The 22,945-nt window shown below is 39.0% G+C and overlaps 2 protein-coding genes across 8 annotated transcripts in view; one reads left to right on the forward strand and one right to left on the reverse strand.

Moving 5' to 3' along the window:
• The window catches only part of MYNN (myoneurin), a 33,659-nt gene extending 21,033 nt beyond the window's left edge, over nucleotides 1-12,626 (forward strand). For 2 of the 4 annotated variants that reach the window (XR_012022047.1, XR_012022048.1), the window contains 2 exons: nucleotides 166-236; nucleotides 6,429-12,626. The gene's annotated coding sequence lies outside the window, so the exon portion shown is untranslated. The remainder of the gene's footprint in view (nucleotides 1-165; nucleotides 237-6,428) is intronic. The other 2 variants (XR_012022049.1, XR_012022050.1) reach the window with 2 other exon arrangements.
• Nucleotides 8,418-22,697, reverse strand: LRRC34 (leucine rich repeat containing 34). 4 transcript variants are annotated; one of them, XM_072808024.1, is made up of 11 exons: nucleotides 22,553-22,696; nucleotides 19,726-19,846; nucleotides 19,091-19,209; nucleotides 18,926-18,990; nucleotides 17,618-17,701; nucleotides 16,088-16,216; nucleotides 14,306-14,401; nucleotides 11,414-11,568; nucleotides 10,679-10,834; nucleotides 9,827-9,953; nucleotides 8,418-8,692 (listed from the first exon to the last, which is right to left on the reverse strand). In XM_072808024.1, exons 1-11 carry the CDS (start codon nucleotides 22,665-22,667, stop codon nucleotides 8,489-8,491), a joined length of 1,371 nt encoding a protein of 456 aa, XP_072664125.1. In that variant the 5' UTR covers nucleotides 22,668-22,696; the 3' UTR covers nucleotides 8,418-8,488. The 4 variants fall into 4 exon arrangements, with proteins under 4 accessions (XP_072664125.1, XP_072664126.1, XP_072664128.1 ...); XM_072808025.1 differs by lacking the exon at nucleotides 19,726-19,846 and adding an exon at nucleotides 21,903-21,984 and having other exon boundaries at nucleotides 22,553-22,682; XM_072808027.1 differs by lacking the exon at nucleotides 22,553-22,696 and adding an exon at nucleotides 20,322-20,479.
• Nucleotides 22,698-22,945: the final 248 nt, after the last annotated feature.

Raw genomic sequence — 22,945 nt, forward strand, 5'->3', positions numbered from 1 at the left:
ATTCCATTACCAGATCGTGGTAGTTCCTTTGATATAGCATATAAACAGAATTTACCTCGATAAAAATAACAACTTGAATTCCATTTCACCCATTGTTAATTAACATGAACTGTTGAGTATGTATTTTTCAATCAATTCCAGATGTTTTAAGATTTTGTTTTTCAGCACAGACTCAACCTGATAGCAACCATCCTGGATGATTCCCATTCATCTCTGAAAACATGTGAATGGATTTGGTAAGGCATTTAGGTCTTTTTCTGGCTCAATAACTCTGTAACATTAAGTGAAAATAGTGCCTTCATACCAGTTTTTAGATGTTCTTCCCCATACATAACCACCACCACCCTCTGTGACCACCCTCCCATTCCCCCCAGGAAGTCAGGAACGTGATGTTAGGTGCCAAATATAAGGAAAGACTGGTAAAACTTCAAGAATCATTAAATAATAATACGTAGGGGATATTGATCTTAATTATTTAATCTACCAAAGGACTGGGCAGATGTGAGCTTTATTTGATATACTAATATTTAAAAAATACAGCTATGATTGAGGGAATTTGCAATACTTTAAGTGAAGGCCAGTACTTAGACAACAATAAAGTTGACCCCCACCTTATTCCACCTCCTCCCTATGACATTTAGAGATAGATGGTATTTTCTTGTAGACTGCAAAACCTCAGCTTAAATTAACCTTTTAAAACTGTCCACATGTCTTTTTTCACACTTTGCCTGACAAGTAAATCCTTCAGATGAAGCAGCCTTCTCTTGGTGTGTGTGAATAAATTTGTGAATATAAGTCTATAATCAAAGTATCATAGTATCAGTTGCATCCTCATAGGAATCTTAATTTGAAAACAAGATTGGCCATAGACTACAGTAATTATTTGCCATCAAATCATTAAAATCTTACTGGCATCTTCTAAAAGAGAACAATCTTAAAAAGTTCACTGGCATCACTGACTTGGAAAGCATACATTTACATGTATTTGTAATATATGTGTTTATTTACCTGTATTTGTGAAATTGTATTGACAACTATAATTACCTAAATGAGATATGTAAAATGTTTTTTCAACTTCTAAACCCCGTGAAATTCCTTGGCAGTCTGCCACCTGAACCCTTTTTACCATTTCATGACAACTTTCAGTTAGGATACCTATAATGACTTTTTCTTTTTATGCTATTCTACTATTTAATGATATTTTTTCTTTTTTTTTTTTAAGATTTTTATTTATTTATTCATGAGAGAGATAGGGAGAAGGGAGAAGCAGAGACACAAGCAGAGGGAGAAGCAGGCTCCCCGCAGGAAGCGGGACTCAATCCCAGACCCCAAGATCACATCCTGAGCCAAAGGCAGATGTTCAACTGCTGAGCTACCCAGGCATCCCTAATGATATTTTCTTTTGAAAAACTAGTTTAATTTCTTGTAGTTTTTTTTCCCTCCATCGTTAAAATTTTAGTCTCTTTTCTTCCCCCTCCCCCAGCCCTTTTTTCTTTTATTTTTTAATTGATGTATAGTTGAAACGTTAGTTTCAGGGGTACAACATAGAGATCTGGCAATGATCTACATACATTACGAAATGCTCACTGTGATAAGTGTAGATACCATCTGTCACTGTACAGTGTTATTACAAGATTATTGCATATGTTCTCTATGCTGTACTTTTTCATTATAACTTACTTTAATAAGATTGGAAATTTGTACCTCTTAATCTCTTTCATCTGATTTGTCTATCTTTTCATATCACTGCCCTCTGTCAATCAATAGTTTGTTGTCTGTGTTTTTCTTTGTTCATTTGTTTCTGATTCCTCATATAAGTGAAAGCATATGTTGTCTTTCTCCATCAACTTATCTCACATACCATAACCTTTAGGTCCATCAATGTTGCCAATGGCAAGATTTCTTTCTTTTTTATGATTAATAGTCCATTGTGTATCTCTACCACATCTTTCTCCATTCATCTATTGATGGACACTTAGGTTGCTTCTGTATCCTGGGTATTATAAATAAAGCTCCTATAAACGTAGGGATGCGTATCTTTTCAAATTAATGGTTTTGTTTTCTTTGGGTAAATGCATACAAATGGAATTGCTAGATCATATGGTAGTTATATTTTTATTTTTTTGGAGGAATTTCCATACGGTCTTCCATAGTGGTGGTACCAATTTACATTCTCATCAGCAGCCCATAAGGGTTCCCTTTTCTCCACACCAATAGCTTTCTCGTAACACTTATCTCTAGTAATTTTGATATTAGCCATTCTGACAGGTGTGAAGTGATATAATTGTGGTTTTGATTTGCATTTCCCTGATGATTAGCGATGCTGAGCATCTTTTCATGTGTCTGTGGCCATCTGTATGTCCTTGGAAAAATGTCCATTCAGGTTAGATTGTTTGGGGTTTTTGGTTTCTAGTTGTAGGAGTTCTTTATATATATTTTGGATATTAACTTCTTTTTGTAAATGTTAGTTGCAAATATCTTCTCCCATTCAATAGGTTGCTTATTTGTTTTGACTCTTTTCCTCACCGTGCAAAAGCTTTTTAATTGGATATAGTCCCAGTTGTTTATTTTTGCTTTTTTTTCCTCTTGCCTGAGGAGACATTTCCAGAAAAATACTGCCAAGACTGATGGCCAAGAGATTACAGCACAGCCTATGTTTTTCTTTAAGAGTTTTGTGGTTTCAGGTCTTTTACATTTAGGTCTTTAACCCATTTTGAGTTTACTTTTGTGTATGGCTTAAGAAAGTGGTCCTGTTTTTCCAAGACCATTTATCGAAGAGACTGTCTTTTCTCCACTGTGTATTCTTGCCTCCTTTGTCATAGGTTAATTAACCATATAAACATGGGGTTTTTTCCTAAACTCTCAGTTCTATTCCATTCATCTAGGTGTTGGTTTTTGTGCCAGTACCATATGTTTTAATTACTACAGCTTTGTTGCATAGTTTGAAATCTCAGATTGTGATATGTCAAGATTGCTTCAGTTATTCAGGGTCTTAAGTGGTTCCATTCAAATTTTAGGATTTTTCTTTTCTAGTTCTGTGAAAAATACCATTAGTATTTTGATAAGGATTGCATTAATTCTGTAGATTGCTTTGGATACTATGGACGTTTTAACAATATTAAGTCTTCTGTGAGTCTTTCCATTGTGTTGTCCTCAATTTCTTTCATCAATGTCTTTTTTTTTTTTTAACCTTAATTTTTTTTTTAAGAAAGCTCTATACACCCAAAGTGGGGCTCAAACTCACAAGAGTCACATGCTCTTCTGACTGAGCCAGACAGGCACCCCAGTATTTTATTCTTTTTGATAACAGTTGTTTATAGGACTGTTTTCTTAATTTTCTGCTGTTTGTTATTAGTGTACAGGAATGCAATAGATATCTATATATTGTGTATCCTGAAACTTAACTGAATTCATTTATTCTAATAATTTTTTGGTGGAGTCTTTAGTGTTTTCTATAATTAGTATCGTCTGCAAACTGACAGTTTTACTTCTTCCTTACCAATTCAGATGCCTTTTATTTTTGTCTGAGTGCTATGGCTAGGACATACTCGTTTCTGATCATAGGGGAAAACTTTCAGCTTTTTACTGTTATGATGTTAGCTTTGGGTTTGTCATTTATGTCTTTTATTCTGTTGAGGGATGTTCCTTCTGTGCCCACTTTGAGTTTTTATCATCAATGGATGTTCAGTTTTCATCCTTTTTCCTGCATCTACTGAGACGATCAAATGACTTTTATCCTTCATATTGTTAATGTATATCATGTCAGTTGATTTGCAGGTGTTGAAACATTACATCCCTGGAATAAATATGACTTGATCATAGTGAATGATCTTGTTATGTGGTTTTTTGAATTCTGTTCACTAAAATTTTTTATCGAGGATTTTTGCATTTATGTTCATCAGGAATTAATGGGTTATAGTTTACTTTTTTTTTTTTTTTTTTTTGGTAGTCTCTTTGGTGTTGGTGTCAGGATAATGCTGACCTCATAGAATGAATTTTGGAGAACTTCTCCCTCTTCTATTTTTTGGGATACCGTGAGGATAGGTATAAACATTTCTTTAAATATTTGGTAGAATTCCCCTGTGAAGTCATCTGATCCTGGATTTTTGTTGGGAGTTTTTTAAATCACTGGTCCAATTTTGTTACTAGTAATTGGCCTGTTTAGATTTTCTATTTCTTCTTGTTTCAGTTGGAAGATTGTATGTTTTTAGAAAGTCTGCTTCTTCTAGGTTGTCCAGTTTCTTGGCATATAGTTTTTTGTAGTAATTGCTTATATTTTTTTGTATTTTTATGGTGTCAGTTTTATTTTTCGTTTCTGATTTTGAGTTTTTTTTATTAGTCTGGCTAAAGTTTTATCAATTTTGTTTATCTTTTCAAAGAACCAACTCTTTGTCTCATTGATCTTCTCTGTTGTTTTTTTAGTCTCTATTTCATTTATTTCCACTCTAATCTTTACTATTTCCTTTCTTCCACTGACTGTGGGCTTTGTTGGTACTTTGGTTTCTAGTTCCTTTAGATGTAAGGTTAGATTGTTTAAAATGTTGTTTCTTGAGGTAGGCCTATATCACTATACATTTCCCTCTTAGAAATGCTTTTGCAGGATGCATGGGTGGCTCAGTGGTTGAGCGTCTGCCTTTGGCTCAGGACATGATCCTGGGGTCCTGGTATCGAGTCCCACATCACGCTCCTTGCAGGGAGCCTGCTTCTCCCTCTACCTGTGTGTCTCTGCCTGTCTCTGTGTCTCTCATGAATAAATAAATAACATCCTAAAAATGCTTTTGCTGTGTCCTAAAGATTTTGAACTGTAGTGTTTCCATTTTTATTTGTCTCCAAGTAGTTTTTAGTTCTTGTTTCTTTGTTGATCATTGGTTGCTTAGTAACATACTATTTAGCTTTAAGGTATTTTGTGTTTCTTCCAGTTTTCTTGTAATTGATTTCTTTCTAGTTTCATACTGTTATGGTGGGAAAAGATGCTTGATAGGATTCAAGTCTTCATAGACTTGTTTTATGGCCTACCATGTGATCTGTCCTGGAGAATGTTCCATGTACACTTGAATAGATATTCTGCTGTTTTAGGGTGGAAAATTCTGTGTATATCTTTTAAGTCCATCTGGCCTAATGTGTCATTCAAAGTCACTGTTTCCTTATTGATTTTCTGTCTTGACCATTTATCCATTGATTTAAGTAGGTGTTAAAGCCCTCTACTATTACTGTGTTATTGTCAATTTCTCCCTTTAGGTCTGTTAATATTTGCTTTGTATATTTAGATGGCATTCCTAAGTTGGATGCACAGATACTTACATCCTGTTAGTGAATTGATTCTTTTATCATTATTCAAGGACCTTTTTGTTTCTTTTTACAGTCTTGTTTTAAAGTCTGTTTTACCTGATATGAGTATGGGGGTATGAGTATTAGTAGCCCCAACATTCCCTCTGCCTCTGTTTGCATGAAAGATCTTTTTCCATCCCTTTACTTTCAGTCTGTATGCATCTTTAGGTCTGAAGTGAGTCTATTGTAGGCAAGCATATAGATGGGTCTTATTTTTTTTATCCATTCAGTCACCTTATATCTTTTCCTTGGAGCATTTAGTTCATTTAAAGTAATTATTGATAGGTGTGTACTTCATACCATTTTGTTGCTTTCTGGTTATTTTTTGTAGTTCTCTCTTCCCTTGTGATTGGTTCCTTTCTCTTTTTGTGTATCTATTACAGGTTTTTGGTTTGTGGTTACCATGGGGTTCCACGCGCTATGTGTATATCAGTTTATATTGAGATCATAGTCTTTTTAGTTCTCTAGAAGCACTAAATTTTCATTCCCTTCTTCCTGTTTTATGTATATGATACCATATTTTACCTCTTTTTGGTGTATCCCTGACTAATTTTTACAGATATAATTGATCCTACTGCTTTTATTTTAACCTCCTTACTAGGCTTATGAGTTTTAGATCTACCTTAATTATGTGTTTGCTTTTACTGGGAAATTTTCTCCTCTCATAACTTTCTTCTATTGTGGCCTTTTCTTTCCACTTAAAGAATTTCCTTTAAAAAATATTAAAGATTTTATTTATTTATTCATGAGAGACACAGAGAGAGAGGCAGGCTTCCTGTGGGGAGCCTGATGCCAGACTCAATCCTCAGACCTGGGGATCACAACCGGAGCCAAAGGCAGATGCTTAACCACTGAGTCACCCAGGCGTCCTGCAGAAGCATTTCTAAGGGGGAAATGTATAGTGATACAGGCCTACCTCAAGAAACAAGGGCATTTTAAACAATCTAACCTTACATCTAAAGGAAGTAGAAGAACCGCCTTGTAAAGCTAGTTTAGTGGTGATGAACTCCTTTGTCTGGGACACTCTCTCTCCTTCAACTCTGAGTGATAATCTTGCTGAATAGAGTATTCTTGGTTGCAAGGTTTGTTTTTTCTTTCAGCACTTTGATTATGCCATTCCCTGCTGGCCGATGGAGTTCCTGCTGAAAATGAGTGCATAGCCTTAGGGAGTTTCCCATGTATGTAACTGTTTGCTTTTCTCTTGCCTTTGGGATTCTCTAATTTTTGCCATTTTAATTATGTGTCTTGGTGTGCACCTCCTTGGGTTCATCTTAAGGCTCTCCTTATTTCTTGCACCTAAAGGTCCATTTCATTCCTCAGGTTAAGGAAGTTTTCAGCTGTTATTTCTTCAAGTAAGTTTTTTGTCCCCCTTCTTTCGTCTCCTTCTGGGATCCCTATAATGCAAATGTTCACACACTTGATATGTCACAGAGGTCCCCTTAACCTAAATTTTAATTTTTGCTGTTCAGCTTGGATGTTTTCCATTACCCTGTCTTCCATATCACTGGCATGTTTTTCTGTATCCTCTAATCCACTGATTTCCTCTAGCATATTTTTAATTTTAGTTATTCTGTTCCTCAGCTCTGACTAGTTTTTATTTCATATCACTTTTGTTGAAGTTCTGAGTTCATTCATTCTTCTCTCAAGTCTGGTGCCTATCTTTCTGACCATGACCTTAAACTCTTTTGGGCATATTGCTTATCTTTCATTTAGCTCTTTTTCTGTGGTTTCACTTTCTTTTGTTTGGGACATATTCCTGTGTCTCCTCATTTTGTCTCATTCTAGGAATTAGGTCAGCTGCTTTTCCTGGTCTTGAATGTTGTGGCCTTGTGTAGAAGGGGGTACTGTGGTTTCCTGCAACGCAGTCCTCCTGGTCACCAGAACCTGTTGTGGTCGAGCCATGACGGCTGCTAGCATGCTGGTGGATGACGCTAGCCCTCTATTCCACTGGCTACAATGATCATCCTTTAGTGTTGAGGGTACATTGGTGGGCAGGGCTTTTTCCTTGCACAGCTGGCTAGTAAGCCCCACTGCAGCCTCTAAAGCATACAGACAGGGCCAGCCCTCTGTCTGCAGTGATCTACTTTGCCTACTGTGTACTCACTGGTGGGCAGGGCTTGCCTCCCATGTGGCTGGCTGTGAGACTTGGTCACAGTAGCTGGGGTTTATTAGTCGGCAGAACTGGCCCTTAGGTGCCTCTGTGACTGCTGCAGACACACTGAGGGGTAGGGCTTGCTCTGTAGCCAGCTGAGAAGCCTAGCTGTAGCAACTGTGTGTACACTGGTATGTGGGGTTAGCTCCCCATGGCAGGAATTGGTATGGAGAGGTGCCTGCCACAGGGGGCAGGTTAGACAGGGCATGGCACACAGTGCTAACAAGGTAAGTGGAGAATGTTAACTGGCTTCTACAAGTGTCTGGCTGTCCAGGCTGGGAGAGGGCGAGAAAAATGGCACCCACTAGCTCTTTCATTCCTGGAGAAAGCTCCTGTATTTCCTGCCCTTCCTGTACACATCCTAAAACAAGTCAGTAAATCTCCCTCACGTATATCCCATGCACTTTTCAAACTGCTGCTTCTGTGCTCTGTATCGGGCCTAGTTATTTAGTGTGCTGGCTTTTAAAGGGTGGAGACTTCCTATGGCCTTTCCTATGGCCCTCCAGCTCTCCACTGAGCGTGGAGTTAAGCCACACTGATTTTCAAAGCCAGACATTGTAGAGACTGGTCTTCTCAGTCCCAACTCCCCAGGGCCAGGGGTGTCCATTGTGGAATGTCTCCTCCTTGTGAGGCCCTCATTTTTGTGAGTAGTCACTCCAGGGGTTTAATTCCTTATGGCATCTTTGTCCCTCTTACCCTTTTTGATGTGACCTTGTCTCTACACCTGGCTGTGGAAGATCTGTTGGACAGTCCTGGTTTTCAAGTGAGTTGTGCTACGTGTAGCAATTTGCCTCATGTGTCCATGGTGGGGAAGTGAATTCAGAGTTCTCCTTCTCTGCCATCTTCCCTCTCCTGTAAAATTGCTTTTAGAAAATTATACGAAGTCATTTTAATATAGTTGTATCTTTTACACATTTGAAAAAAGTAATGTTCTAAATTATGAAAGAAAAATTTAATAGGCAATAAAATATTAACGTAAGACAATGTGTAAAAATTATTTTAGTTTTTTCATAGATGTCCACCTACTGGTACAAGAGTAAAACCTGCATTAGCTGAGTGCCTGCAAGCTGCTCCATAAGTTGGCCTCCAGTAATAATGCTTTTTAAGGCCATTCGAGACTTCTGCAAGATACACATGTCCATCCACCACAAATGCCTCCACGTCTGTATTGTCTGGTTTTAGACGGCCCATTTGCATTAACTCTGAATATGCCTAGGATTTTTAAGAAGAGAAAAACCTATCATTAAGAAAATTGTTCAATTATCAAAATGAATAAGCTTGCAAAAATTAGAAATAAGTTTTAAGGTATTTTGTTTAATGACTCCCAGAATTAACAATTCTCTGTATTCCCAATTTTGTGGGCCAAGGATCCCATGATCAAAATTTTCAAGTCCTACAGGAGTTCTTAAATGAAGGAGGAAAGAGTTGTAAATGCCCTTGAAAATACAACAATATACATTTCTCAGAAAAATAACCAGATTTTGGCATACAGCTGTATGGAGCTCATGAACTCCCTGAAGCTACTTTATAGACTAAGGCTAACAGACAATTTCCTTAGTATTAGACATTGGCCTGGCTGGTAGCCCAATTCCAAATTCATTGTAGAATTTTCTTTGCATAACTCTTACGAGTCCTTGGTATCTTTGTAAGGGTGTCACACAAACATGTTAAAATGGTTGGCCAATAAGGTTATGAGTATAAAGAAAGGCAAATATTTAGAGTGTAAAAGATTTAAAATTTTAGTTGCTTTCTACTCCAGTTTGTCATTATGCCAAACTCAGTTTCTATTGTGTAGAATATGTTTTTCTGAAATCAGGGGTTTAAGTAGTATATCTTATTACTCTTTTTAGAGATGGAATTTTGGATAGTCTTTGCAAATTGAGAATTTTAGCATCTTCATTCTTTCCAAATAAAAACTACTTGTTACAATACTTTTTGTTTGGAAAGTAGTATCAAGGGCTCTATTTATAAGCAACATATAAAAGCACTCACACTATATGTCTCCAAATTCCATGTCTTGGTTTAATTATTGGGCAGCAGATTGGAGATTGTGCTGCATCAAATTAGAATAAATCAACTAATTTTTAAAATGTTTTAACTTTGGAGGAATTAGGACTGTATAATTCAGTGATCTTTACACCAATATGTAGTATTTGATATCTTCTGCTATTTAAACCACAAAACTTTCCAGTGGTTAATTTTTAGGACTTAGGTTAAAATTTATCAAAACTACAGTGTCTTACTATATTTTGGAATCATTTCTAAGGCCACCTGTGAATGTCTGATATTATAGAGAAGACCCCAGAAAAAGCCTCTGTGAAGAAAAAAAAAAAAAAGAAAACTTACCACACATGTAGCCTCATCAAATTTGTTTCCCCAAATGTAGACATTTGAGAGGGTGGGGTTTATTTTCATTGACTGCGAAAGTGCAACAAGGCCTTCTCCCTCTATGTTGTTGCTGACTACTGACAGCCTGTGAAAAACAAGTAGTGGTAATCCTGGAAACCAATACATACATCCACAAAGAGTATGCATAAATAGATACTTAAAAGTAATGCTAATTAAAATCTAAGAAACTTCGTTTCCTAAGTGGATGTTTCATGTATGTAGAAAAGCTACATACCAGAAACCCAGTCTGTTTTATTTTAGATCATTCAGTAAACATTTGGGTGGATTACAAATACACCTTTCAGGATAAAGTCATCTGTAGTATTTTCTTTGATTATTTTTTATCTTGGTCATATTGAATGATTATAATTTTTCTATAGAATTCAGGATACTGTAGGAGGTAAGAATTTTCTCATTCTTAAGCAGTCATGACTAGAATCAATCTAATTTTAAATAGACATTACTTTTGAAAAAGAGAAATTGAAATGTTTATTTTTTTTAAATTATTTATTTATTTATTTATGATAGAGAGAGAGAGAGAGAGAGGCAGAGACATAGGCAGAGGGAGAAGCAGGCTCCATGCACCAGGAGCCCAACATGGGATTCGATCCCGGGTCTCCAGAATCGCGCCCTGGGCCAAAGGCAGACGCCAAACCGCTGCGCCACCCAGGGATCCCAAGAGAAATTGAATGTTTAATGTCTATTAGAACTTTTCATATTTCATCATGGATCTTGAGTTTTAAGAGGGTTGGGGTTACTATTTTAAATGTTTAGGTTTTTCTCATTGATTAAATATAAAACCATACTAACGCTTTAAGACTCCTGTTGTGTGAAGCAAGAGTTTCACTGAGATACTTTGCTCCTGCATTTTCTATTCTGTTAAAAGAAAGATCTAGTACTTCCAGGGTAGTATTGGTTTTCAGTACATCAGCCAAATACACCATTCCATCACGAGTTATTTTATTGCTGGGAAGGGAAAAATACATGGTTACATTTGAAATATGAAGTATTCTTTTATTCATAAAGATTAACATGCTTCAAAACTGTTGTGTAGAACATTACTTTCTAGTTTAGTAAATATTTTTCTTAAAGATTTATTTATTCATGATAGACATAGAAAGAGGCAGAGACACAGGCAGAGGGAGAAGCAGGCTCCATGCAGGGAGCCCTACATGGGACTCGATCCCAGGACTCCAGGATTGCGCCCTGGGCCAAAGACAGGCACCAAACTGCTGAGCCACCCAGGGATCCCCTCTAATTTAGTAAAGATTTTAATCACTCAGTTTCCAAAAAAGTTAATGAAAATTTGCTATAAAAGGTTGCTTCCATTCTGGTTTACTCCTGATTAAACTGCTCATTCACATTGTTAGGAGATAGAATATTAGTTGAAACTAAATACTAAGGCTTATTAGGACAAAAAGTTGACAACGGTGGTTGTATTTTCTGGTCTTTGAAATTAGTGTCTAACAGTGTGTCCTATGTACTGTGAACATTTACATAGATTATTCCCAGGACTTCTGGATTAACGTATTAATCATCACTTACCAGCTGACATCAAGGTAGCGTAGGCTTCCATTTAGATACAGTGCATCACATAACTGTTTTATACCACAGTTTTTTATATTATGCTTACACATGTGTAGTTCAACAAGGCAGTGATTTTCTTTCAACATGTGGCCTAGGTGAACTGTGGACTCTTCCTAAAAATAGGTAAAATCTTTTTCTAAAATACATTTTGAAGCTGTACGTGTTTATTCCAAACACATGCTAAGTTATTTAAATTAGCTTTTAAAAAAGGTATCAATTAAGACTGTTAGTCTATAGTTTGTTTTGGCTTGGCTTTTTTTTTTTTTGGCTTGGCTTTTAAGAAAAATCAATTTTGCCACAAATGATACTTTAGCATTTTAAAAACCACTGTATTTGCAAAGTACAGTGACCTAAGTGATGTAAAAGAGGCTGGTTTTAAAAAGTCTTAATTCTGGGTGTGATCCTGGAGACTTGGGATCGAGTCCCACATCAGGCTCCCTGCATGGAGCCTCCTTCTCCCTCTGCTTGTGTCTCTGCCTCTGTCTCTCATGAATAAAGAAATGGAATCTTTTAAAAAAAATTTTAAAAAGTGTCTTAATTCTAAACAATAAAAGTTGGTCCCATGATGTATTGCACATGTTAAGTTCCCTTATTGCTGTCTTCGCAAGAATTTCTAAATGTTTCTTAAACCCTCATATGTTGCTGAACTTCTCAATCTCTACTCTTTACAGACAAAATACAAAGATGTTTCTCAGTGTTGATTCTATTTTTAAAATATACTTATTAGTCCTGTACTATCCAGTTCTTCTCTTTTATAATCATCCCAAATTTCTAAATGTGTTGTACTGTTCTAGTCACTGGAAGACTTATTTTTAATTCCAAAATCTGTTCCCAGGCAAAAAGTATATAACCTCAATGAGGATTTGAATACTAAGCACTTTTAAGTTGTTAACAAAGTCAAAGTAGGTCTTAAAACTAATGGGTCAGTATTTTATGGTAAGGAGAAGCCCTCTTGACTGCTGCATTTTTTTTTTTCTAAGTAAGCTCCATGCCTGGCATATGGAGCCCAATGCAGGGCTTGAACTCACGACCCTGAGGATCAAGACTCTGAGATCAAGACCTGAGCAGAGATCAAGAGTTGGATGCTTAACCAACTGAGCCACCCAGGTGCCCCGAGACTGCTATATATATAATAAAGGTCACTGAAAATTCTGATCACGAACACAGATAACTATGTATGCTCATATTATTGTCTTCTACATAATAACTCAGAAAAACTACAAAAGTTAAATGAAACCACACAGCAGTAGCAGATAGTACATGAGTTTTGTAATGAAAAGTATATGAGTTACATAATTAAACTATCCAAATACTAGCTTTATACTAGCTGTCTGACTTTGGGCAAATTATTTCATCTAGCTTAAGTCTCCATTTCCTTTTCTGTAAGTTAGATAAAATTATACTTCCCCTCACAGAATTAACAAAAAAGTACCTGGCAGAAAATAACTGTTCTATAGAACACTGCATTTTTTTATTCAGTATTCCATAATCCTATATCTGATTTAAATTATTGCTGACATTGGAAAAAGTACACCCAAAGGGAAGCTATAGTTTGGGATCTTAGCAAATGAAAATTGACCACGGGGGGCGGGGGGGGGGCAGTATTGCTCTGCATGGTGCCTGGAACAGAAAACAGGATATATATTTGTGTTTTATGCTTTGATTGCAATTTTTTTTTTTTAAGGTCAAGAAGTTTGGTTGTAGGACCACCCTTGTTAAGGAAAGGAACTAGAACCAGAAATAGTGAAGGGTTTTTAGATCCATTTGCCAAGTTTGACAATTTGCTTAGTATAGCACCTGGCATTCATATTTTTCCATGCTCCTTCAAATAGTGAAATGTAATTCCTTAAATAGGTTTGCAGGCTTATATTTGGGAATGGCAAAGTGTGAAGCACCACACAAGAAGTCTACTCCACAGCCACTGGAGACTAGTACTCCCAGGGATAGAATGGAGGGTGGCTCCTCCACACCTTCCAGGAGTAGGAAGCATGCTAGAGTTTAGCTGACTCCTAGAAGCACCAGGCTGACACCTGAGAAAGGCCTTGGGCTTCTCATAACTATTCTCAGATTTAGGAATGACACCACTTGACATGCTTTAAAAAAAAAGGAATCGTGCTTCCAATGTGATTCCATATAGTTTAACATACTTCCTTGAGACTTTAATCCAGAAAATTTTGATTTAGTCTTCAAATCTGATGTCCTTAATCTGAGAACCTTCTCTGCAACATCTCCTAAAAATCATGTTAAGAAACAAAGCAGCCCTGAAAGCAGGTACCATGTTTTTAGTCATCTTGTGTCCAGTGTGCAGCTTAGCTATAGGATCAAGTCTAGACTTTGCAGGTTGCTCTTCGCATACAGTTTTTGTTTTTAAGTTTTTAAGGTTTATTTATTCATGAGAGACACAGAGACATAGGTAGGCGGAGAAATAGGCTTCCCCACGGGGAGCCTGATGTGGGACTTGATCCTGGGACCCCAGGATCAAGCCCTGAGCTGGAGGCAGACTCAACCACCGAGCCACCAGACATACCTACTCAGGATTTCAAAAGCGGTTTAGTAATATCAACATAACAACAAAATTCACACTGAGTTCTTACACTCCAGTCTTTTTGTCTTGATTACTTTGCTGCTTTACAGGTTTACTCACTGTTAATCTGAGTTCACAAGGGAAAAAAAAAAAGACCTGGTTTACTGCTTAAATACGTGACATCTAAAATCATAATTTAACTCCATTTTTCTTCAAAATAAGTTTTTCTTCGTAAACGCAGTAAATTCTAAAAATATGAACCTTGACATAACCTTCAATTTATTCACATGTAGTAATATTAAGCTCTCATCACTTTGAATACATACCTGTTCACCATACAGTATAGGTCGGTTTAGGTTTATTCCCTTAATTGTTTGGTTTTGAGTTAGGACTGTAGCAAATGCTATCACACTTTGCATTCCCTAGAAACAGTAAATTCATTAAGGAAATTGATGAAGTATATAACCTCCCTATTTCAAAATCAGTAATTTAGATTTGAAGAAATAAACTCTTTTAAATTATAAACCCTGAATTATAGTTTGGTCAAACTAGCAATGAATTTCTACTATGTTATGTTCTCTTCCTCTTCCCTAAAATCTGTAAGACAGGAGAGGAGCTCTTAAAGTTTCAGGATCCATTTCCTATGATGTTCACTTCTGGGTTTGCTCCTAAGCCCTCAGGGTTCTGTGAGCTGCAGACCTCAGATGCCCAGACACACGCAGAGCCCAGCTAGGGCTCTACACCACTCACACACACCCTCGTGCAAGCATTCTATATGCATACTCGTACTTCGGGTGTGTGTGGTGGGAAAGGTTACTAATCACCTTTTTCACGGCTTCCACACGGTTCCCTCTTGACCACCTGGGAAGGGCCTCATTCCTCCCCCATTTCTATGGTGGACCCCACCACACACACCCAGGTGTTGTGCCAGAAAACCTGGGCCTCCTCACCGCCCGTCTATTCACCCTCACACGCAATTAATCAGTTAAGTCTTAGAGATCGTCTCCATAAGAGGTCTCAGGTTAGCCGTCTGCCCCCACCCCAGCCCCGTACTCACGACACCTATAGTAACTTCCTAAGTGGTAAGTGAGCTTCCTCTTTCCACCCTCTAGTGCCCCAGAAGCCAGAGTGATCTTTTTGAAGGACCATTAGATCATGTAAGCCCTCAAAGCCTTATGATACGTATTTATAATATGACCCCCTCTTCCCCTGGCCTTGACCCACAGCCCATACGATGTTGCTGGATCTGGCCTCTGCAGACCTTTCACCTTCACTTTGCGATACTCTTAACTCCTTGGTCTAGCCATTCTGGCTTTTCAGTTCTTAAAACCTGCCAGGCTTGACATTTCATTATTCATATACGTCTCATGATTTTTGCCATATTTATCAGTTTTACTATTTACTTAATAGTTTTCTGTTAAATCACTCACTTTTTCCAATTTTAAAGCTCTATCACTACCAGAAATGGAAAACTGTAATTCCTCAAAATAGAAAGCATCTGTAAAATACAGATAAAATACAATAGTAGTAAAATCACCTCAATCCATAATAGCAATGCGACCCATACCACGCTATTTTAGAGTCTGTGTGTGCTGGACCCCTACCTGGAATGTTGTGCCATGGACCCTCTTCCAAGGCAGTTTTTTCTCATCCTTCATGACTCGTAACTATTACTTCCTCAAATATTAGGCAACTGTCCTATCATGCATATTCCCTCCTTCCAAATGGAGTACTTGGCCATCTTTGTAGCACTTTTCTCTTTATCGATAGAATAAATTAGAACTAGAATATAGGTTTTCTAATGAAGTAGCAGTTGTTTAATTAAACAGTCTTTAAAAAATCCCATTTAGGTTAAGAAGGGTTATAGATAGAAGCTTAGGAACAATTTTATTCTAGGCATTCCTCTATAGTATTATTTAATACAACCTGATTTTATTAATAGCACCATTATGTCTAATAGTAAAAAAAACTTTTGGTGATATTTAGGGACAAGTTTATTCATTTATAAGACTGTTATTTAGCTGGTCTCTTTAACGGTTCCCTCCCTATCCTGGTTTCCAAGAATGATGCAGTACCTGGGTGATTTTTCTCATAAGTATTTTACTCACCAGATCACAGTCACCCAGATCTAATTTTTCTAAAGATGAATTAATTTGCAGCATTGCAGCAAAAAACATTCCACCTTTATTTTCAATCTTGTTCCCAGTCATTCTGAGGTATTTCAGAGTTGTATTCTTCTGAAAAGGAAAAGAATCAAAACTTCATTAAATTCTTCCACAGAATTGTCTTTTGATTACATAAGTTAGGAGACTATTACTATTTGCAAACTCATCAATTTTTCATGAAGATAGAATAGGCTGTACTCCTTAAAGGTAAATATTGTTTCCCAATAAGAGATGAAAAAAATCCAGCTTATTTTTGTAGTGTCAGGATTCCCAGGAAACCGATGCTGAAACAATGCCTAGTAAATGATGCAGATTTTAATTAATTTTCCTTTCACTGGGAAATCTATACATTTGTTTTCTAAAAAAAATTATACTGCTTTTTAAAATTGTGAAATTCATATAACCCACAACCATTTTAAAGTGTACAATTCACTGGTTTTTAATAAAGTCACAATGTTATACAGCCATCACCTAGCTAGTTCCAAAATACTTTCATCATCCCCTCACCCCCCACAAAAGACCCTGAACTATTAAGCAGTCATTCCATATTCTCCCTGTATTATTTTTTTTTTCAAGATTTTATTTATTCATGAGAGACACAGAGAGAGAGAGAGAGGCAGAGACACAGGCAGAGGGAGGAGCAGGCTCCATGCAGGGAGTCGGACGTGGGACTCGATCCCAGGTCTCCAGGATCACACCCTGGGCAGAAGGCAGACCCTTAAACCGCTGAGCCACCCAGGCTGCCCTCCCTGTATTACTTTTAAAGGAATGTAATTTCTCAGACACTTGCAAAGTTTAACTCCTCATTCCACTCCTTTCACTATTCTTTCACAAAGAAAGACGTTTTCTAATATTCACACGGAAGTCTGCAAATATTGACAGGACATTATTATAGACAAAAAGTGGAAACCCAAACATCCTTAACTGATGCATGAATAGGATATATCCAAACAAGGGAACATTATTCAGCAGTAAAGAAGGAATGAAGTTTGTTACAATACGGATGAACCTGGAAAGTATTAAGCCGGTCACAAAAGACTATATATTGTAAGAGTCCATTTATGTGAAATGTCCAGAATAGGCAATCTATAGATGGAATATAGATTAGTGACTGCCAGGAGCTGGGGAGTGAAAGAAGCATGGAGAAGTGAAAGAAGTATTGCTAATGGGTGCAGAGCTGCTTTTTTGGGATAAAAATGTTCTAAAAACAGTGATGGTCACACAGTTCTGAATATACAAAAACCTACTGAACACCTTCAAATTTTCATGGAAAATTTTTGTGAATTATCTTAATAAAGCTATTTTTTAAAGAAGTTCAAAAGTGTTCATGTAAGGTTACATTTTAATAAATTGAAGGGTAATGAAAATACACATTTGCACGAGTTCATAATAACATTTGACCCTGTTAATTACAAGCTATCAGAAGGTAAAATTCCCAAAGAAAATATTAGTTTGAGGTCTATAAATACTTACATGTAGTGCTTTAGCAATCAGTTCTCCACCTTCGGGCCCAATATCATTAAACATAAGATTTAAGTAAATGAGTTTATGTTGTTTCTATAATAAGAGAAAAGAAGCTATTACACAGGTAATTATGAGGAAAAAAATATCAGTATAGGAGCTGCTTAATTTAAGTAAAAGTATTTACCTCCAAAGAAAATCTTTGTAACATAGAAAATCTGAAAGTCCAACAAAAGAAACTACCATTGAGGGGTGGGGGATGGGGAGGGTGTAAATGACCATTCTCATTTAAACATAACTGCAAAATAAATGAAAGAAAAAGATTATTCTGATTGATGATTCAAAGTACGAATGTCCTTTATATATTTAACTGTTCAGGTTTGCAAAAGAGGACTCAGGAGCTCTAGGTACCAACAATCTACTGATAACACACACACAAGTGGGTTTTCAGTGTTTTTTTTTTTTTTTTTTTTTTTTTTTAAGATTTTATTTATTTGACAGGACATAAGCAGGGGAAGCAGCAGGCAGAGGGAGAGAGAGAAGCAGGCTCCCCGCTGAGCAGGAAGCATGATAGGGGCTCCATCCCAGGACCCTGGGACCATGACTCGAACCAAAGGCAGACACTGAACCGACTGAGCCCCCAGGTGCCCCTTTTCAGTATTTCAAGTGTTATAAATACAGTGCAAGTCAGGACCCTGGATATTTTGCAAAACTAGCATTTTATGTGTGTGCCCCTAGTCTAGGGGGTTTCACTGTAAACAAAACTAAGAACATTTTGATGATTTTTGCAGCATTTTGTACTTGCTGAGAATAAATTAGTTCATATTCTTTTTCAAATCTTCACTTTACTTCTGCTCTGTGCCATCTCACGAATATGCAAGATCATTTTAAAGCTCATTGGAAGCAGGTTTAGCAGTTGGGACAAGTAGGTAGGAACTTAAAGAGCTAACTAACTTAAGAGGTATCAAAGAAATGATACAGGCTGCTTTAAACATTTTAACTGAAAATACAGACATATACCCATATTTTCCAGTCTTCTGATGTTGAAACAAAGCCTTAAAGTACACCTACTCTGATTGGTGGAGCAGGCTGGGTTTTTTTTTTTGGTTTTTGTTTTTTTGACCTCACTTTCTTTCTTAAATAAAATGCAACCTTAATGCAGCATTTCAGCATGGACATCTCCAAAGTGAAGTCTGCAATAAAGGGTTAACTTAGCAGGCTTGGGGTGCTCAAACCCTGCACCTTCCAAAGAAAGGACTGGTTCTTCACTGACTTCTGGAAGAAAACAAAGAGAACTAAGAACGTTTTGTAGTAAAATACCTGGAGCAGTCTTGCAGCATAGTATGCACCAACGTCACTTATGAGGTTATATCGAACATCCAAACCTGAAGAACACAGATGAATAGAGATGGATATTCCATATACTGAATAATTAAAATCAGGAAAATGAAAGCAAGAGGTAACGATTGTTAGGGAGACATATACCATTAATATATAGATTCTTCTTTAAAATTCTGGAAAGAATCCAAAAATCTTCACCTGTTACTCTTTCTACTGGCATTAAGCAACTGTTACCAGCAATGTTTAATGTGAGTCCTTCCAACCTGTTAAAGTACAAAAAAGAAACCCAATAAAGAAATGAGTATTTTTTTCTTCCCCCGTAAACAGTAACATCATGAATAGCATTTACTGAAACCAGGTATGTATCACAATACAGATTTATACCAAGTAACTTAAGACTACTGAATATTCTGCAGATTTTGTAAATACTTTTACACTATATAATTTTTTCTCACACACACACAAAAAAGGTATCTCTACTTGATAACGATGACATCAAAGACTTCAATGATTTTCATAAGTAAATCCAGCTCACAGGAGTTCAGGACAAATCTGAAGGTTAGACTTGGAGAGCGCGGGTCTAGTGCTCTTCCCCGTACTCCACTACCCTCAAGGCCAACTAACCGCGCCCATCATCTACTTCTCCAAATCAAAGGGTATGTGTGTCCATTTTAATAAGCATTTGCAAATCATCTTAAACAAATCACTCAGTATTCCAAGGTTTTCACACAGATCCAATGTCAGTGGATATTATGTAATCAAGTATTTGTCTTCCTTACCCCTTTTCAATTTCTTTATCCACTTCTTGGAGCTTATGCAATATAAAATAGTTAATTTTCTGGGACTTTTCCACACATAGATTATAATAATTCTCCTGGAGATGGCCAATAATTTCTGGAGCTTTTGAAAGATAAGTACATTGCTCTTCATCACTTAGAAATTATACCAGGATCTTTCCTGTCCCCTCCCCCCCCCCAATTGCACTTCTTTCAAAGATATGAATGTGTGTGTGTATAGAGTCAGGGGTGAGGAAGAAAAGGAGATAGAATTAAGAATAGAGAAAGGAAGATGGAATTGGGAATAAAAATGCTGTCTGGAGAAGCATGCACTGAGGGTGGGCAGACACTAACTTGCAAGTGGCACAAGGGAAAAACTGGTCCTGGTAGCTGAGGAAAGGGATATTCAAAGAAATTAAATACTTTGTTCAAAACCATACAGCTAATAAGGGCAGAGTATAAAAACAGACTCCAAAGCCTCTTTTTGCCACCTTGGATTAGGGTGACTCATGGGTTTTGGTTTTTGTTTTTTTTCCATGACTTCAAATAAAGACACTCTTATCAGAGAGTCCAAACTCTAAAAGGATCCGAAAAATCACCAAGTCCCAGAAGCTTCTTAGATGCCCTCCACACCATCCTTGAATGTAGCTCTGGCGGTTCCTCCTAACGCTGAGTTGAGGCCTGGCTCATAGAAGCTCTTTGCCCTCCCTGCCTTTCCATTTCCTCTTTGTAAAGCTTGATTTTTCTCTGTTCAGTCCTTAATAAAGACAACAGAAACAAAGCAGGAGTTGAAATCTTCCTCTGTTATGCCTGCAGCTTTCCTTAACGGCCTTACTGTTTTTGGTATTAATTTAAAAGGATCTTTTGCATTCTGGGGTGGAATCTATGTTAGCAGCACATACCACTATCTTTGTTTTTTGTCCTATCTTTTGTATAGGTCTCTTAAAAAAAAAATCTGCTCAGACATCTCACTACTCAACCAGCCTGGTGTCTTCAGGAGCCAACTTCTGAGTCTCTGCATCTCAAGAGATATCCTTGGCTGAGTAGATTTCCGCACTACATGAACTCAAGAGTTTGCTAAACAAATTTGCAAGACAAGATTTTAAAAAAAAGATTTTATTTACTCATGAGAGACACAGAGAGAGAGCCTGAGACATTGGCAGAGAGAGAAGCAGGCGCCATGCAGGGAGCCGGATGCGGGACTCGATCCTGGGACTCCGGGGTAACAACCCAAGCCAAAGGCAGACGCTCAACCCCTGAGCCACCCAGGCGTCCACAAAACAGGATTTAAAATGAGGAACATTAAAAAATGAAAGCAGTAGACTTTTCTTAATAGTTTTTAAAATAACCTTTAAAAAATTAACCCACTTATTCCAGACAACTTGGAAATTTCAGTATCAAAAGCAGCTAAATATCAGCAATCCCCTTGCTAAAGAACCATGACAACGGAGGCTCACGTGGAATTCAACCTATAAAATGCTACTTCAATAGCAAACAGATCTTGAAGGAATTTACTTGTTGGAGCTGGGATCCCACTGGGCTTCTTTCTTCCCTTTCTGGCTCCTACCTTCCTCGGTATTAAAAAGAGAAGAGGGGCAGCCGGGGTGGCTCAGTGGTTCAGCGCTGCCTTGGGCCCAGGGTGTGACCCCGGGGTCCTGGGATCGAGTCCTGCGTCAGGCTCCCTGCATGGGGCCTGCTTCTCCCTCTGTCTGTGTCTCTGCTTCTCTCTCTGTGTCTCTCATGAATAAATAAGTAAAATCTTAAAAAAAAAAAAAAATGAAAAAGGAGAAGACTGCCCTGAGAATCCCTGAGGTTCAGTGCCACCCTCAACGGGCGGCACCATACCCGAGGCCTGCAGAAGAAATGTGTCAGACTTGAACTCCTGGTTTCTCTGAGCGAAGGAATCTTCCACTACAACCTGAATAGGGCTAAAGAAAGTCACGAGAAGATTCTTATTACCTGACCACGGGTTTAAAGTATTTAAAAGTTTCTGCTCTACTTTGGGGTTTAAAGTATTTAAGTTTCTGCTCTATTTTCCCTGCTGTGCTCCCTTGCTTTAAAATTCACCTGTTGCAACGTCAGGATTCTACGGCACTAGTAGCTTATTTCCTGTATTCCTATTAGGGGAGCAGTAACAAGTCCGGCCTCAACCTGCCAAGAAAGCTAAAACTAGGACTAACCAGTTGCACAAGGAAATAGCAAGAGTCTGACTCAGACGTCCCTCTTCATCCGTGCCGGTCTCGTATTCCAAGTACCTTTCACCTGGTAGCACGTTTTACATGTTCTAAAGAAAGGCCTCATTTTGCAGGTGGCGGCGCACGCCCTCCTGCGCTGGAGCAGCCAAGGCCCAGGGAGCCCAGGGCTGGGAGGGGGCAGCCGGGGTGGGACTTCGACAAGCGAGTTTAACCTTCCCCGGCTTCAATTTCCTCGTATGCTCGGGGCGGAGCACGACGCCCATCTAAAGCTTGCTGCTATTTATTATTATTATTATTATTAATTAATTAATTTATTTATATTTAGCTTTAAGTGAAGATCTTAGTCCCGGGGGAGGGGGCAGGCCTGGGCGGGGGGTCGCAGGGCCACAGGGGCGGCGCCGGGTCGGGGCTGAGCCCAGGGGCCAGGGCAGCTCCGGAGGCCGGCGGGGCTGCTCGCGGCTGCAGGCCCAGGCACGCGCTTCCCGCCCAGCACCCAACGCGGACGGCGGCCGCCGGCAGGGCCCCGGGGAGGGGGGCGCTGGCGCTCCCGGGGCACCTCCCGGTCCCCGGCTCCGCGGAGGAGCTGCTGGGCGCTCCCGAGGCCCGCGGCCGCCCGGGGGCGCCCTATTCCTTACCACTACCGCCAGCCGGCGCCCAGGACCGAGCCCGGGTCGCGGCGGGGGCGGGGGCGGGGGCGGGGGGCAGAGGCGGGGGCCCGGCCGGGGCGGCCTCGCTGCCGCCGTCCCACATCCTCCGTCCCGGTTCCCGCGCCGCGCCGACGCGTTGTCATGGCGACCGCGCGCATGCGCCTGCGCGCCCCAGGCCGCCCGCCGGGGCTGCGACCACGCGGCTCCCGAGCGCCCCCTGCAGCCCGCGGCCCGCGGTGGCGGTCGGGCCCCGAGGCCTGGGGGGCTCCTCGCCCACGCCGACCGCCTGCAGGTGCCCCAGGCCCGGACGAAGACCGCAGGGGACGGCGGCCCGGGCGTGAACCTGGGGACCGGGGGTCGAGCCCCGCGTCGGGCTCCCTG

The sequence above is a fragment of the Canis lupus genome, chromosome 31 (genome assembly GCF_048164855.1).
Source record: "Canis lupus baileyi chromosome 31, mCanLup2.hap1, whole genome shotgun sequence".
Classification (NCBI taxonomy): Eukaryota; Metazoa; Chordata; class Mammalia; order Carnivora; family Canidae; genus Canis; species Canis lupus.

What these genes read in the sequence shown, in the direction of transcription:
- LRRC34 (XM_072808024.1), bottom strand. Translation starts at nt 22,667, where the DNA reads ATGTGGGACGGCGGCAGCGAGGCCGCCCCGGCCGGGCCCCCGCCTCTG. An exon ending in ATGCTGCAAGACTGCTCCAG is followed by an intron (nt 17,702 to 18,925) that starts GTATTTTACTAC and finishes CTCTTATTATAG; the next exon opens with AAACAACATAAACTCATTTA. An exon ending in ATCTGGGTGACTGTGATCTG is followed by an intron (nt 14,402 to 16,087) that starts GTGAGTAAAATA and finishes TACTGTTTCTAG; the next exon opens with GGAATGCAAAGTGTGATAGC.